Source organism: Apium graveolens, chromosome 5 (genome assembly GCF_009905375.1).
Source record: "Apium graveolens cultivar Ventura chromosome 5, ASM990537v1, whole genome shotgun sequence".
Classification (NCBI taxonomy): Eukaryota; Viridiplantae; Streptophyta; class Magnoliopsida; order Apiales; family Apiaceae; genus Apium; species Apium graveolens.
In genome coordinates this window covers 90,641,822-90,656,875 of record NC_133651.1, presented here as the reverse complement: position 1 = coordinate 90,656,875, position 15,054 = coordinate 90,641,822, and the positions used below count along the sequence as shown (strand labels likewise).

Sequence of the window (15,054 nt, the reverse complement as noted above, 5' to 3'; positions counted from 1 at the left end):
TGTAGAAATGGAGGGAAATAAAGTGTAATGTAATGGAAATGAAGTAATGAGAAATTGAGAATAAATAAAAATTGTGCATAAAAATGTTAGTAGTTGAGAATTAGCAAAATATAGATATAATTGAAGTCAGTTTAATGGTACATCTTTGTTTATGGATCAGTTTCTTGTATTGGAAAATACTAGAGGTACATAATGAATGGAATGAGTTACTAACATAGTTATAAATGCCACATGTCACATGTTTGTTAGCTAAATATAAATGGACCCCATGTAGTTATATTAATAGAACCAATTAAATTTTTTCATTATATCACATCACCTATGCCATGTCATTTTTTGTACTCTAGCCTTACTTGCATTAATTTCCTACTAGTTTTACCCGGTCACATCTTTTAAGCACGCATAAATTACATAAATTTCATGCTAACAGTCATGCATGTTGATGGCTTTCTTTACACTGTCGCGTACAGCATGATATATGAGTGCGATATTAAATCTCTGATTTGGAAATATCTATAGCAGTTGATGGGAATAGAGCTTCTGAAGTCGAAGTTGAGTTATTTTCATTTGCTCCTGGGCAGCAATCTCAAACTCCACAATAGGCCTGTTAGGGTAACGTCGCTGCACCAAAAGCAAACATCCAAGTTAGACACAAGTTGAGAAATTGAAATACTGTCATTGTAAAAGTATCCTTCCTAAACAAAAAATGTAGACAAAAGAAGAAAAACCAAAGACATGTTTTCTCAGTGTACTCGTGGACACACACCAGAAAAACCTTATAAAACAAAGCAAAAAAGAATCTAATTAACGTGCTACCTTGAGCTCAGCAAGTATTTCTGGTGTACTCCTTCCAGTTGCGCATATCATGAAAATAAATCCAAACTTCTCCTTGTAACGATTGTTCCATTCATGTAGTTCCTGTATGAACAGATTTTTACACAGAGTTCAAATTATCAACCAAATTCAAACATTTACGAGCAACGGAAGACAGAATACTAATTCTAGCATTAGATTTTGTAGTGTATTAAAATTCGATGCACCAAATTTGTACGTCAGACTGAGGACATACCTGTGAGATGGTGTCTGTAGTGGTCGCCAAGGCAATTGACTGCTCCCCCTTGCTCCACCTACAAAAGCAACCAAATAAATAAAAACTTACATAGAATCCTTGTCATTTTGTTACCAGCGAAGCTTGCTAGCCTACGCCCTGCAGTACCAGGGGAACTTACTCACAAAATCCTGTTTAAAATGAAATAAATAGAAGGGGAAATCTTAACTGAGCGCAGGTAGGGTGAGATTTCTGATAAGTAGAAGATGGGGATTCGCCAATTCGGAGATTAGAGGCGAAAGCTTCCAGCCAACCACTTACCTCTACCTGCAGTAATTTATAACTTGAGTTGACACCTTCAAGCAAGTAAAGTCCAATATGCATGTTTTTAAAATTATGATCATTCAGTATAACTATAGGCACCATAGCCCAACATTCATGTGTACAAATAGACCTTATTGAACCAAATGGCTCGAGCAGCTTCAACAGCTTCTTCACAACTGAGCAGTGGCAGTGCTGCCATTTCTTTTGCAAATTTACGACTTCCACAGCATGCTAAAAACTCTTCCTCCCCAAACGAAATCTCCATTTTGTCTTTTCGCCCTCCCTAGTATAAGTAAAAGCAATGTCGCATCCATATAACAAATTTGAGAAATATATAACACGTTCATTTACGGAATAATTATGCAAGGATAGGGTGCCATCGTTTATCCACAATCTTTTTCGAAAATACTGATTCCTCGACAGGGCGGCGGTTGAGATTATTGCATTTTCCGCCAATGGTTGGCCTTTCAGATGCCTGAGAGGACTGGAACATGCATGTGAGTTAGACAAGCGTAGGATGTTGATGTCTTTTTTTTTTAAAACTGAAAAGGATTTGTTTTCTTGTTCTCGAAAATCTTTGGGATTCATTTTCTTTTGAACTTACTTTAGTCATAATACTACAAGTTATTTTAATCCCAATTGCCAAGATAGGTAGCATGTCCATTTGTGTTGTTTTGCCGATAATTACATTCTTAAAGTTGAATTACCCAGGAGAATCGTATTGTTGTCAACCTTTATTTATAACGTCTATCGGCAATCCGGATAATGCAGTAGTGCCATGCTCCCTCCTAACTTTTTCAAATCTTCCACGGTTTTAGTACTTCCTTTTGAGACATATATCAGTTGACATTTTGACAAAAATTTTAAAAGCTTTTGGTCGCTTAGAACACTATTATTCTCTTTTTTTTTTAAATCTTAATATTAATAATATTCTTATATTTACAAAAAAATTGTCAAAGATAGTATACATTGATCACGTAAATTTGTCTTTCGTATTTAGAATAAATTGTGAGAAATATTGGGGGTGACACAAAGTGAACCGAATCTGAGATCTCTCGCCAGACTGAGTTGTGATACGCTCTAAAATATGAGGTTGGTAGAGTAAGGTCCTTTTCATTAATTTATATTAAAATTCCAATAATTTCAAAATGGAATAGATCATTTTGTGAGTTCATCTCTCTAAATTGTAAATCTATACATACATATATAAAATTTTAACATGATATCAGATCAGAGTGGTAAGTATTACCCTCTCTAATTGCGCCTTATTTTTTATGAGAGGTAAGCAAATATGTGCATACTTTTGCGACCAAGATTCATTGATTGTTAATAGAGATCAGAGCTCAATAAACATATGCAAAATATGCAAAATTCGTCATTTTTACATATTTCTGAATGACCTTTATTAATTACTGTATGAAAATTTCAAAGTGCAGCTGATTATCGAACTTGGAAGCTTTTAATGGAGATTCAACACTCTTCTAAGATTAAGTTAGGGTTTGTGAATGGGACGGTGTTACTTACAACTGATGAAACCAATGTTGTTCAATAGGAAACGTATACAATCTAGTAATCACTATAGGAAAATGATCAATATACATCATCTCATAGACATCGCTGTCATTAAGGACCGATGTTAAAAATATGTTTAACATCGTTTTGACATCGCTTTCACTAAGGACCGATGTTAAAAATATGTTTAACATCGTTTTGTTCCAAAACGATGTTAAAAACTGTTTTTTTACATCAGTTAAAATCAAAACTGATGTATAAACTACTTTTTAAAAAAAACACGCGAAAAACAAACCCGCTTAACAAAAACATTTCCCCCTTTGCTAAAAACATTTTCCCCCTTAGAAACATTTCGCTGCTTCTTTTTTCTTTATCACCCGACTCTCTCCTTCATCTCTTTCTCTCTCCCAATTCTCTCTCACTCACTCACTCTCAGCCTTCGACATTGAAACCCTAACATATACTATCTTAATTAGAGCCGTATATTTCAAACCCCTAATTTGAACCTTAAATTTTAAGTAATCGAACCCTAACTTTCAACTGAAATGGCCGATTAGCTATAAGTTTTGGTCGTTTTGTGCAAAGGAGGTTGAACATTGGTCGATTTGTGCAAAGGAGGTTGAACCCTAGCTCAAATATCAATAAGTGTTATTCTAATTCCTTTTCAAAATTCAATTTTTGGTTTTTAATTCTCTATTTTTTTACAGACTGGTTCTTTCTTCACCGTGGGTTGTCTACAAAGTAAGTTTATTTCAATATTCTTGTATATTTTGTTCATAATTTGTTTATAATCAAATTATATGCTTTGTATGTTACAAGTTTTATTGCTGTGTACTTGCTGATATATATTTTTTTATTTTTCTTGCTGTGTACTTGCTTTTTTTGATGATTTGTTTGTTTGGAAGTGTACGATACTTGATTTATATTTGCGGGTTGTTTTTGTGAGGTTTATTCTTGTGTTATGAGTTTTTATGGAATACATGGAAAAAGTTAAGTACAAGCTAATGCCTTTTGTTTATTAGCTTTCCTGCTAGTAAGACCTTAGAACTTAGCATGATCAATTCGTGGAATACAAGTAGTTGCCTTTTGCATGGGAGATGTATACCAGATTATACAATTATGTATGCATTGTTGTTATTGATAAAAAACATGTATAGGTGTTTTTTAATCTCCGTCTTCACTTAAATTATGCAGTTTCTCGATGGGATGATAACAAGAGTATTAAATAAATGTCACAAACACAGAATTTGCTTTTCTGGCATAAACAAATGAATTGTAGCTTCATAAATATTGCAGGGTTGTATACCATATCACTGTGATAAGAATATGCTTGTATACTTTCGTTGTTTTATGTTTGGATAATTATAGTCAGCATGGCCGAGATCTGGATAATCAAAACTCTGTTTTCAGCATTAATCGGTGAATGTCGTACTGGAACCGTAATTGTATTTGTTTCGTTGTTTTAGTTTCTGCATGTCGGTGAATCTATAATATGTTGTAGTGTATTTATATGTAAATGTGTGTCAGTATAATTGGATGAACAATATTTCTTATACAAGGCTTGAGAATAAATCACTTTCTAAAAAGAAATCAGAACCATAATTGTTTTATCAGTAGGGCTTTTATCATCACCAATTATAAATTTATTTACTAAATTGTAGAAGTGTAATCTATCTATTTTGGCTAACCTTATTTTATGAATTCTTGTTGGTCTTCAGATGCGGAATATTTATGAATTCATGTTGGTCATTTCTGATCATAACCTCATTATTATGATTTTGTTTTCAGGCACATATAAGAAATATTTGGAAATATTTGCTCAGCAAAAGCCTAGAAATCACAAATCAAGTTCCCAAGGTAAATTTCTCATTCAATTTTGGTTCTCTACCCGCAAACTTTGAAATGTTTGAAGTGCTATTCCATGTTACATTTTGTTCATGTCGATCGCGTAGGCTTGTTATGAGTGACAAAATGTGCCTAAGAAAGACACATAATAACAAGCATTTATATAAATATTGATATTTACTTAATAATAACAATTAGCTTAAGATTGATAACTTTGAAGTGCTCTCCCCTGTTAGGTTTTATTTGTGTCAATTAGGCTTGCTGTGAGAGACAAAATGTGCCTAAAAAATGCACATAATTACTAGCATTCATATAAGGTCGATAATTAGTAGATAATAACAATTTAAAAAGATAAGTATACACATATTTAAAAGTACACTAATTTAACGTGCAATTTCAATTCATATGGATCTATGTATATTATTACTAAGGGCTCATTTGTTAAATCTGAATAATATTTTCAGAACGGTTAAAATTCTGAATGAGTGAAAAATCTGAATAAGGATGAATAATGTCATTTGTTAAATAAAATGTAAAATCATCTGAATGATAAAATTTTAAAGTTTTTTAATATTCAATTCATTATTATAGCTCCACATAATTTATATATTAAACTACTTACATATTTAGTTTATTTCGGTTGCATCTTATTTTTGCAAAAATATAATTTTTCTATAACTCGATGCAACTAGATGTAAATTAGACAACTTTCTCAACTCCGTGCCACCAAATGCAACCAAAAAATTCGATACAACTAATTGCATCTTTGGTTGATTTCGTTGGCATTTTATGTTTGAAAAAAAGAAGATTGTAAAATAGCAAAATACTTAAAATATTAGTATTTTTTACAATTTTTGAAAATTTTAATCATTTTCAATTTTTTTATATTTATTTTTTATGATTTCAACTAATGTTATTGTTCATATTTTATATTTATTTATAAAAACCCGTGAACTTTCCCTTTGCGGATATACATTTTATAATAATTTTTATGCAAAATAGATATTATTAACAATTACATGTGAATTATATTATTTTGATATTTTCTATGAAAGCATATTATTTTAATATTAATAATATTGTTGTTGACAAAAAATTTTGTTTTTAACAATATTATATGATAAAAGAAAAATCAATTACATGGCTTTTAATAAATTTTATAAAGAAATGATAGCTTAGTGCTACACAAGCCGTGATCAGTTTTTTCTGAATGACACATGCTGCATTTTCTATAGTGACTGGTCCAGGAACTTTTGGTATCATTCAGATAAAAAAAGTAATTGCCAAACAGTCTTAATGATGAAAAAGTGAGTCGTTCAACACATCCTGTTCCATTCCCTTGTTAACAAATGAGCCCTAAGTTATTAACTTGTAAATTCCTGAAGTAAATTAAATTAGGGATAATCAGTGAAATTGTATGTGTGCGCTTCTAAATTTGAATGCTATTTGATATTGGAAATTTTAATCAGGTAGGTTGTAGCCGTTTGAAAATATGGATAAGTCATGGATTTCAGCGGATATGAACACATTAGAATATGAAGTTGGGGTCGAAAAGTTCTTAATGTATGCCAGACAAAATTGTAAAGATCCCAAGCAAAAACCTTGTCCATGTGCACGCTGCGTTAATTTTAAAAAAAATTGGTGAAAATAATTTGGGGTCATTTATACGAGAAAGGATTTAGTCTGGGGGTACGTTGATTGGATTTGGCACGGGGAGAATAATGCTACTAGGTCATCTGTTCATAGTACATCTCCCTCTTCTTCCGGTTTCACTTCTTCGGAAGAGCATATTCCCGATGCTGCATCAGAAATGCCTAATACTTTTGAAGCAGCGTATAATAATAAATCAGGTGATGATTACGACAAAGAAACCTACGAGTTTAAGAGGTTTGTTGAGGATGCTGAACAACCTCTATATAAGGGTAGTGATTGCACCAAATTAGATTCAATGTTAAAACTACATAACTGAAAAGTGAGATTTGGTATTAGTGATAATGCCTTTACCGAATTACTCTCTTATGCTGGGTCCCTACTTTCTACAGATCATGTCTTGCCGGTCAATGCTTATGAAGTAAAGAAAACCCTTTCTAGTTTAGGTCTCGAGTACAAAAAAATCCACGTTTGTCCGGATGAGTGCATTCTATATAGGGGTATAAATGTAGATGCTTCCAAGTGCCCCAAGTGTCATGTATCTCGTTGGAAGACGGGGAAGGATGGTAAACCTAGGAATAACATATCTGCCAAAGTAATGTGGTACTTCCCGATCATTCCCAGATTTAGGAGAATGTTTAAGTCTCCTTCCACCGCTAAAATACTCACTTGGCATGCTGAGCAAAGAGTTGAAGATGGGATGATGCGCCATCCAGCCGACTCTTCTTCATGGAGAAATATTGATTACAAGTGGCCATACTTTAGTAGTGAGGTCCGAAACATCCGCTTAGCTTTGGTGGCCGACGGTATAAACCCGCATAATAATGGCTTAACCAATAGGTATTCTTGCTGGCCACTGGTACTAACTACGTATAATCTTCCTCCATGGTTATGCATAAAGAGGAAGTTTATGATGCTAACAATTTTGGTCTCTGGTCCGCATGAATTGGGAAATAACATTGACGTATTTCTACAACCATTGATTGATGATTTGAAAAAACTTTGGGAAGAGGGTGAACCAAATGTGTACGATGCGTACACTAAATCACATTTCACTTTGAAGGCAATATTGATGAGGCCATAAATGACTTTCTGGCATACGGAAATTTGTCAGGTTGTGTCAATAAGGGTTACATGTGTTGTCCAGTATGTAATGACGATACCGTAGCAAAATATCTACCTCATAGCCGGAAAATGTCCTTTCAAGGGCATCGTCGATATTTGCCTCGGCATCACCCTTATAGGAGGAATAAGGTAGCTTTTAATGGTGAACAAGACTTTGGACAGCCACATCATCCCCTTAGTGGAGAAGAGGTATTAATGCGATATGAGAAAATTAATTATATATTTGGAAATAAGGTAAAGAAGTCGAAGAAGTTGGACTACCCTTGGAAGAAAAAATCAATATTTTTTGAGTTAGAATATTAGAAATAAAATCATGTTCGTCACTGTCTCGATGTGATGCATGTTGAAAAGAACGTGTGTGATAATTTGATTGAGACTTTGCTAAATATGAAACATAATTCCAAAGATAGTGAAGCATCCCATAATGATATGGTTGCAATGGGTGTGAGAAAAGACTTGGCTCCACAAAAAGTAGGAGAAAAAAGAACTTACCTACCCCCTGTGGCTTATACTCTTTCAAAGGCAGAAAAGAAGATAATGTTATCATCACTCGCGTATATAAAACTTCCATATAGATATTGTTAGGAATATGTGTATTAGTTTGATGATAAGTTAAGCAAAACACTTAAGTAGAAATCTAGTATTTGTAGCCTCAACGGATAAGACCATCTTGGCTATCCGTTGAAGGAGTAGCCTTACTTAGCAATAAGTTTGGTATTGTAGCACATTTCACTCTCTGGTTTCAAGCTGTAATTATTAGATGTTGTTAGGAAATAATCAGTCATGTTGACTACTAATGGATGTACAAATAGGAGGGCTAATTGTAAATATTTCAGCCTTGTAATTTTGTATAAGTGAAGAAGTGTCAACGGATATTGAAGACCTTCAACGGATAAGAAACAAAGCTTCAACGGATGTCTCTAATGCTTCAACGGATAATATCCATCAACGGATAAGTGCTTCAACGGATAAAGCTTTAACTGCTAGAGCATCAACGGATAAAGCCATCAGCGGATGAAAACTTCAACGGATGTTCAGTCTCATAGCAGTTGATAGTGACAGGTAACAAAGCTGACAGAGGCACATGGATTGACAGAGATGTGGTAGCCTATTTCAGGAACAGCAGAAAAAGCAGCCGTTTTTAGTCTGGTTCAAAATGGAAAGTCAACAGGTAATTCCATATTACACTGGATAAAAATGGAATAGAAATAAGTGGAGAACTATTTTCTTATTGTACTTTATCTTTGTCTTCACTTGTAAACTTGGTGATATATAAACCAAGTAGTAGCTAGTAATTAGATATGAATTTTCCCTGAGCTGTTTAGAAATATCAAGAGAGAAAATCATCTAGTTTGTACTAGGAAGCAGCTGTGATTTAATTTTGAATCACAGATTTTCTGAAATAATACATCTCTGGTGGAACAACAAATCCACCAGAAAAGTTTTTAAGTTCTTTGTGTTCATTATATTTGTGTTTGAATGTATATCTGTCTGCATCAGCTCCAAGCAATTCACACACATTTGATCACTCAAACACTTAGCCTTACAAACTGCTCAAAACTTGAAAAAGTTTTGAGATTTACATTCAACCCCCCTTCTGTAAATCTCATTGTTAGTCCACTGGGAATAACAATTGGTATCAGAGCAAGCTCTTAACATATAAAGAGTTTAAAGATCTATTCTGCTAACATCATGAGTGCACAGAAGAACTCTCCTGTTACCATCATGAATAGGAAGGATATTGGTGTAAAGATTCCAGTCCTGAAAAAGGATAATTATCATCACTGGAAAGTGAAGATGCATTTACATCTTCTTTCTCAAGATGAAAGCTACATCAACTGTATTGAAAATGGTCCTCACATCCCTCACAAGGTAGCCACAGCTGCTACTGCAACAGTTGCTGTTGGACAGTCTATTCTCAAGCCAAGAGCAGAATGGACTATTGAAGACATGGAAGAAATCCGCAAGGATAAGAGAGCCATGAACATTTTGTTTAATGGCTTAGATCAAGATATGTTTGACAATGTCATCAATTGCCAAACTGTAAAGGAAGTTTGGGACACTGTACAAATCATCTGTGAAGGTACTGAGCAGGTCAGAGAGAACAAAATGCAGCTTCTTATTCAACAGTATGAATATTTTCACTTTGAAGAAGGTGAATCATTAAATGATACCTTCAACAGGTTTCAGAAACTGTTGAATGGATTGAAGCTGTATGGTAGAGTGTACCAAGTCAAGGATTCCAACTTAAAATTTCTTAGGTCTCTGCCAAAGGAATGGAAGCCCATGACTGTCTCTTTGAGAAACTCTCAAGATTATAAGAACTTCACACTTGAAAGATTATATGGAATTTTGAAGACTTATGAACTTGAAATGGAACAGGATGAGCTGTTGGAAAAGGGAAAGAGAAAAGGAGGAACAGTTGCTCTTGTAGCTGACTGTGAGAAGATGGAAGCCAGGAATGAGGAGAAGACAATGCCAAGTCTCAAAGTTGGCACAAGAAAATCAGAATCAAGCAAGGGTAAAGAGCAAGTTGCTGAGGATGAAGACAATTCCAGTCAGGATGAATATGATGATATTGAAGAACATTTGGCCTTTCTGTCCAGGAGGTTTGCAAAGATGAAGTTCAGGAAAAACACAAAGTTCACTAAGCCAAACAAAAACATGGTGGACAAATCAAAGTTCAAATGTTACAACTGTGGCATTAGTGGACACTTTGCAAGTGAGTGTAGGAAGCCAAATTCTGAGAAAAAGAAATTTGAGCAAGTTGATTACAAAAGGAAGTATTTTGATTTGCTCAAACAAAAGGAAAGAGCATTTCTCACTCAAGATGATTGGGCAACAGATGGGGCAAACGAAGATGATGATGTGGAATATGTCAACCTAGCCCTGATGGCTAATTCTGATGAAAATGAAACTAGTTCATCAAGCAACCAGGTAATTACTACCGATCTCTCTCAGCTCTCTAAACATGAATGCAATGAAGCCATAAATGATATGACCAATGAATTATATCATTTGCGTGTTTCCCTTAAATCTCTAGTAAAAGAAAATACTAGGATCAAGGAGAATAATGTGTTTTTAAGTGATAGGAATGTTGTGTTAGAGGATCAGGTAATTGAGCTTGAAAAGATAAAACTTAAATGCCTGACTGTTGAGAGTGAACTAGCAGAAGCTGTTAAGAAAGTGGAAATTCTTTCTAAACAGTTAGAAAGTGAGCAAGAGGTAATCAAGGCCTGGAAAACATCTAGGGATGTCAGTGTTCAGATTGCAAAGGTCCAGGGAATTGAATCATTATGTGAGGATGCCTGGAAGAAAAACAAAAAGAAGTTAGAATTAATTGATGGATTGTCAACGGATGTGGAATCAACGGATGATGAAAGTTATCCGTTGAAGGAAGAAAAGGAGCATCCGTTGAAGGCTCATCAATTAAAACAGGCAATTTCTTTTAAAAATAAAAATCTAAATAAAAAGAATGATTCAACTCTCAAGAACTTTGTCAAAGAAGGAGCTAGTACATCCAGAGATGTTAGTAAGGTGAATATAGGACATATGACTTTAGATCAGCTAAAAGATCGACTTAAGTTGGTTGAGGATAAGAAGGAAACTAAAAGAAAATCTAAAAGAAATGGGAAGGTAGGGATTAATAAACACAACAATTACACACCTGATAGGTATGCTCCTAGAAAAAGCTGTGTGCATTGTAAAAGTGTTAATCACCTATCTGATAATTGCAAATCTGTTAAAAATGCTTCCATGCCTTCAAATCCCTCCATACCTAACATGTCTATGTCATCTCTGCATGCTATGCCTGTTATGTCTCACCAGAATCCCCATGCACATTTTAAAAACATGCCATACATTAGCAATCCTTATTTTACTGCATTTAGTATGCCTCAAATGCCATACAGTATGCCTATGTGGAATAACATGCTTGCACAACATATGCCTTATCAAATTCAATCAAATGTGTTAAATGATTCTGTGACTAACCCTACACTTCAACCAACCACATCTGAGACCAAGGTTGACCCAAAGTTACCTAAGTCAAAAGATGCAGGAGGAATGAAGTCTAGGAAAAAGACTAACAAGGGTGGACCCAAGGAAACTTGGGTACCAAAATCAAATGATTCACTATAGGATATGGCTTGATTTCAAGAGAAAATGTCATCATTGATGAAGTTGCATTGGTTGATGGTCTCAAACACAATTTATTGAGCATCAGTCAACTATGTGACAGAGGGAATACTGTTTCCTTCAATTCTGAAGCCTGTATTGTCACAAGTAAAAAGGACAATAAAGTGGTTCTAACTGGAGTTAGAAAAGGGAATGTGTACTTAGCTGATTTCAACTCTACAGATGCAGAATCCATTACTTGTCTTCTCAGCAAAGCAAGTCCAGTTGAAAGTTGGCTATGGCACAAGAAGCTGTCCCATTTGAATTTCAAGACAATGAATGATCTAGTCAAAAAGGACTTAGTTAGAGGAATGCCTCTAGTGGAATTCAAAAGGGATGGACTGTGTAATGCTTGTCAGGAAGGAAAGCAAAAGAAAGTATCATTCAGTAAGAAGCTTGAATCTGCAATTGATGAACCACTGCAACTTCTACATATGGATCTTTTTGGATCAGTTAATGTATTGTCAATTTCAAGGAAAAGATATTGCCTAGTGATTGTAGATGATTTCTCAAAGTTTTCATGGGTTTATTTTCTTGGATCAAAGGATGAAGCTAGTGAAATCATCATCAATCATATCAAGCAAGTCAACAATCATCCTGATTTCAAAGTAAGGAATATTAGGAGTGACAATGGAACTGAGTTCAAGAATTCAACCATGAAGATGTTCTGTGAAGAAAATGGGATCATGCATGAGTTCTCAGCTCCAAGAACTCCACAACAAAATGGTGTGGTGGAAAGGAAGAACAGATCACTAATTGAAGCTGCAAGGACAATGCTTGAGGAGTCAAAACTCCCAACTTATTTTTGGGCTGAGGCTGTTAACTGTGCATGTTACACTCAGAATATTTCTCTAATCAATCAAGCAAAATGCATGACTCCCTATCAATTATTCAAGAGAAGAAAACCAACTTTAAACTTTCTACATGTCTTTGGTTGCAAATGCTACATCTTAAGGAATCAATCTGATCACAAAGGAAAGTTTGATGCAAAGGCTGATGAAGGAATATTTGTTGGTTATTCTGCTGGAAAATCATATAGGGTCTACAATCTAAGAACCAACATTGTCATGGAATCTGTACATGTTGTGTTTGATGATAAAAAGATTGATGGACTAACATATGAGGGACATCATGAAGGACTCAAATTTGACAATATTGAGATATATTGTGATGATAGTGAAGATGAGAATGATGAAGAAGGCATCTCAAGAAGAAACCAGAGTCTGCCTTTGGATAATGCACAGAATGCTGCATCCGTTGAAAGTCATAATTCAGCTTCCGTTGAAAGAAGCAATGCAGCATCCGTTGAAAGACAAAGTGCATCATCCGTTGAAGTTCATAACGAAGCATCCGTTGATCACAGTCTGTCAACGGATAATCAATTCACCTCATCAGTTGATAGAACTCCCAATTCCTTTCAAAGGATCAGCAACTCAGGGGGAGTTTCAACAAATCAACATTCTATCTCACATCATGACAATACTGAGGCAACCTCATCAAGGGCTAATCTACCACCTCAAAGGAAATGGACCAAGAATCACCCTTTTGAACTGATCATTGGTGATGCTACATCAAAAGTACAAACTAGAAGGGCTACTCAAGATGAATGTCTGTATAGTAGCTTTCTATCACAGGAGGAACCTAAGCGAGTGGAAGAAGCTCTTTTGGATCCAGATTGGATTTTAGCAATGCAAGAGGAGCTAAACCAATTTGAGAGGAACAAAGTATGGAAGTTGGTACCCAAGTCAAAGAACAAGAGCTCTATTGACACAAAATGGGTATTCAGAAACAAGATGGATGAAAATGGCATTGTCATAAGGAATAAAGCCAGATTGGTTGCTAAAGGCTACTCTCAACAAGAGGGAATAGATTTTGATGAAACATTTGCTCCAGTTGCCAGACTTGAAGCCATCAGAATCTTTCTAGCCTATGCAGCTAATGCCAATTTCAAAGTCTATCAGATGGATGTCAAGAGTGCATTTCTAAATGGAGAATTGGAAGAAGAAGTTTATGTAAGCCAACCTCCAGGTTTTGAAGATCCAAATTTTCCAGACCATGTGTATTATTTGTTGAAAGCACTCTATGGACTAAAGCAAGCACCTAGAGCCTGGTATGAGACTTTATCAAAGTTCCTTCTAGATAATCACTTCACAAGAGGTACTGTTGACAAAAATCTCTTCTTTCTTTTCTATTATATTAGTATTTTCTAATATTAGAAATGTTAATGGCTCTAAGATACTTGTACAAATTTATGTAGATGATATTATATTTGGATCTACAGATGATAAACTTTGTAAAAAGTTTGCTAAATTAATGCAAAGTAAATATGAAATGAGCATGATGGGAGAGCTAACTTACTTTCTTGGTTTACAAGTTAAACAAGTTAGTGGTGGAATTTTCATTAGTCAAACTAAATATATTTATGATCTTTTAAAGAAGTTTGACTTAATGGATTGTTCACCTGCAAAAACTCCCATGGCCACTGCCACCAAGCTTGAATTAAACAAGGCTGAAAAGTCTATGGATATTACAAGTTATAGAGGCATGGTTGGCTCACTTTTATATTTAACTGCCAGTAGACCTGATATTATGTTTTCTACATGTCTTTGTGCTAGATTTCAAGCTGACCCTAAAGAATCTCACTTAGTGGCTATTAAAAGAATTTTCAGATATCTCAAGGGGACTCCAAATCTAGGAATTTGGTACCCTAGAGAGTCTGGTTTTGATCTAATTGGCTACTCAGATGCAGATTATGCAGGTTGCAAAATAGACAGGAAAAGCACAACAGGCACCTGTCAATTTCTAGGGAACAAGCTTGTATCATGGTTCAACAAGAAGCAGAATTCTGTTTCCACATCAACAGCTGAAGCTGAGTACATTGCAGCTGGTAGTTGCTGTGCACAAATACTATGGATGAGGAACCAGTTATTTGTCTATGGTATAACTGTTGACAAAATTCCAATATTTTGTGACAACACAAGTGCCATTGCCATTACTGAAAATCCAGTGCAGCACTCAAGAACCAAGCACATTGATATCAAGTACCACTTCATTAGGGAACATGTGATGAAAGGTACAGTGGAACTTCATTTTGTTCCAAGTGAAAAGCAGATTGCAAACATATTTACCAAGCCACTTGATGAATCAACATTCACAAGATTAGTAAGTGAGTTAGGTATGCTTAACTATTCATAATCTATGTCATCTATGTAATCTGTCTTGTAGCCTGAAATGAATTTGCTGCAAGAACAAAGTTGGCTTTAATCAAGACTTATTCTATCAACGGATATTCCCTATCCGTTGAAAGCCAAGATTGTTCTATCAACGGATATTCATTATCCGTTGAAAGACAAATACATTTCTGGTAATTTTAT

The 15,054-nt window shown here is 34.8% G+C and overlaps 1 protein-coding gene across 1 annotated transcript; it reads right to left on the bottom strand.

Moving 5' to 3' along the window:
- Positions 1 to 450: 450 nt before the first annotated feature.
- Positions 451 to 1,676, bottom strand: LOC141725023 (uric acid degradation bifunctional protein TTL-like). Its single transcript, XM_074527383.1, has 5 exons — positions 1,503 to 1,676; positions 1,278 to 1,375; positions 1,070 to 1,127; positions 817 to 918; positions 451 to 621 (listed from the first exon to the last, which is right to left on the bottom strand). Exons 1-5 carry the CDS (start codon positions 1,635 to 1,637, stop codon positions 514 to 516), a joined length of 501 nt encoding a protein of 166 aa, XP_074383484.1. The 5' UTR covers positions 1,638 to 1,676; the 3' UTR covers positions 451 to 513.
- Between the last annotated feature and the right edge of the window lie 13,378 nt (positions 1,677 to 15,054).

Coding starts and splice junctions, on each gene's coding strand:
- LOC141725023 (XM_074527383.1), bottom strand. CDS start 1,637: ATGGAGATTTCGTTTGGGGAGGAAGAGTTTTTAGCATGCTGTGGAAGT. Junction 1,376..1,502: donor GAGCCATTTGGTTCAATAAG/GTCTATTTGTAC, acceptor AAATTACTGCAG/GTAGAGGTAAGTGGTTGGCT. Junction 1,128..1,277: donor TCTCACCCTACCTGCGCTCA/GTTAAGATTTCC, acceptor TTGCTTTTGTAG/GTGGAGCAAGGGGGAGCAGT.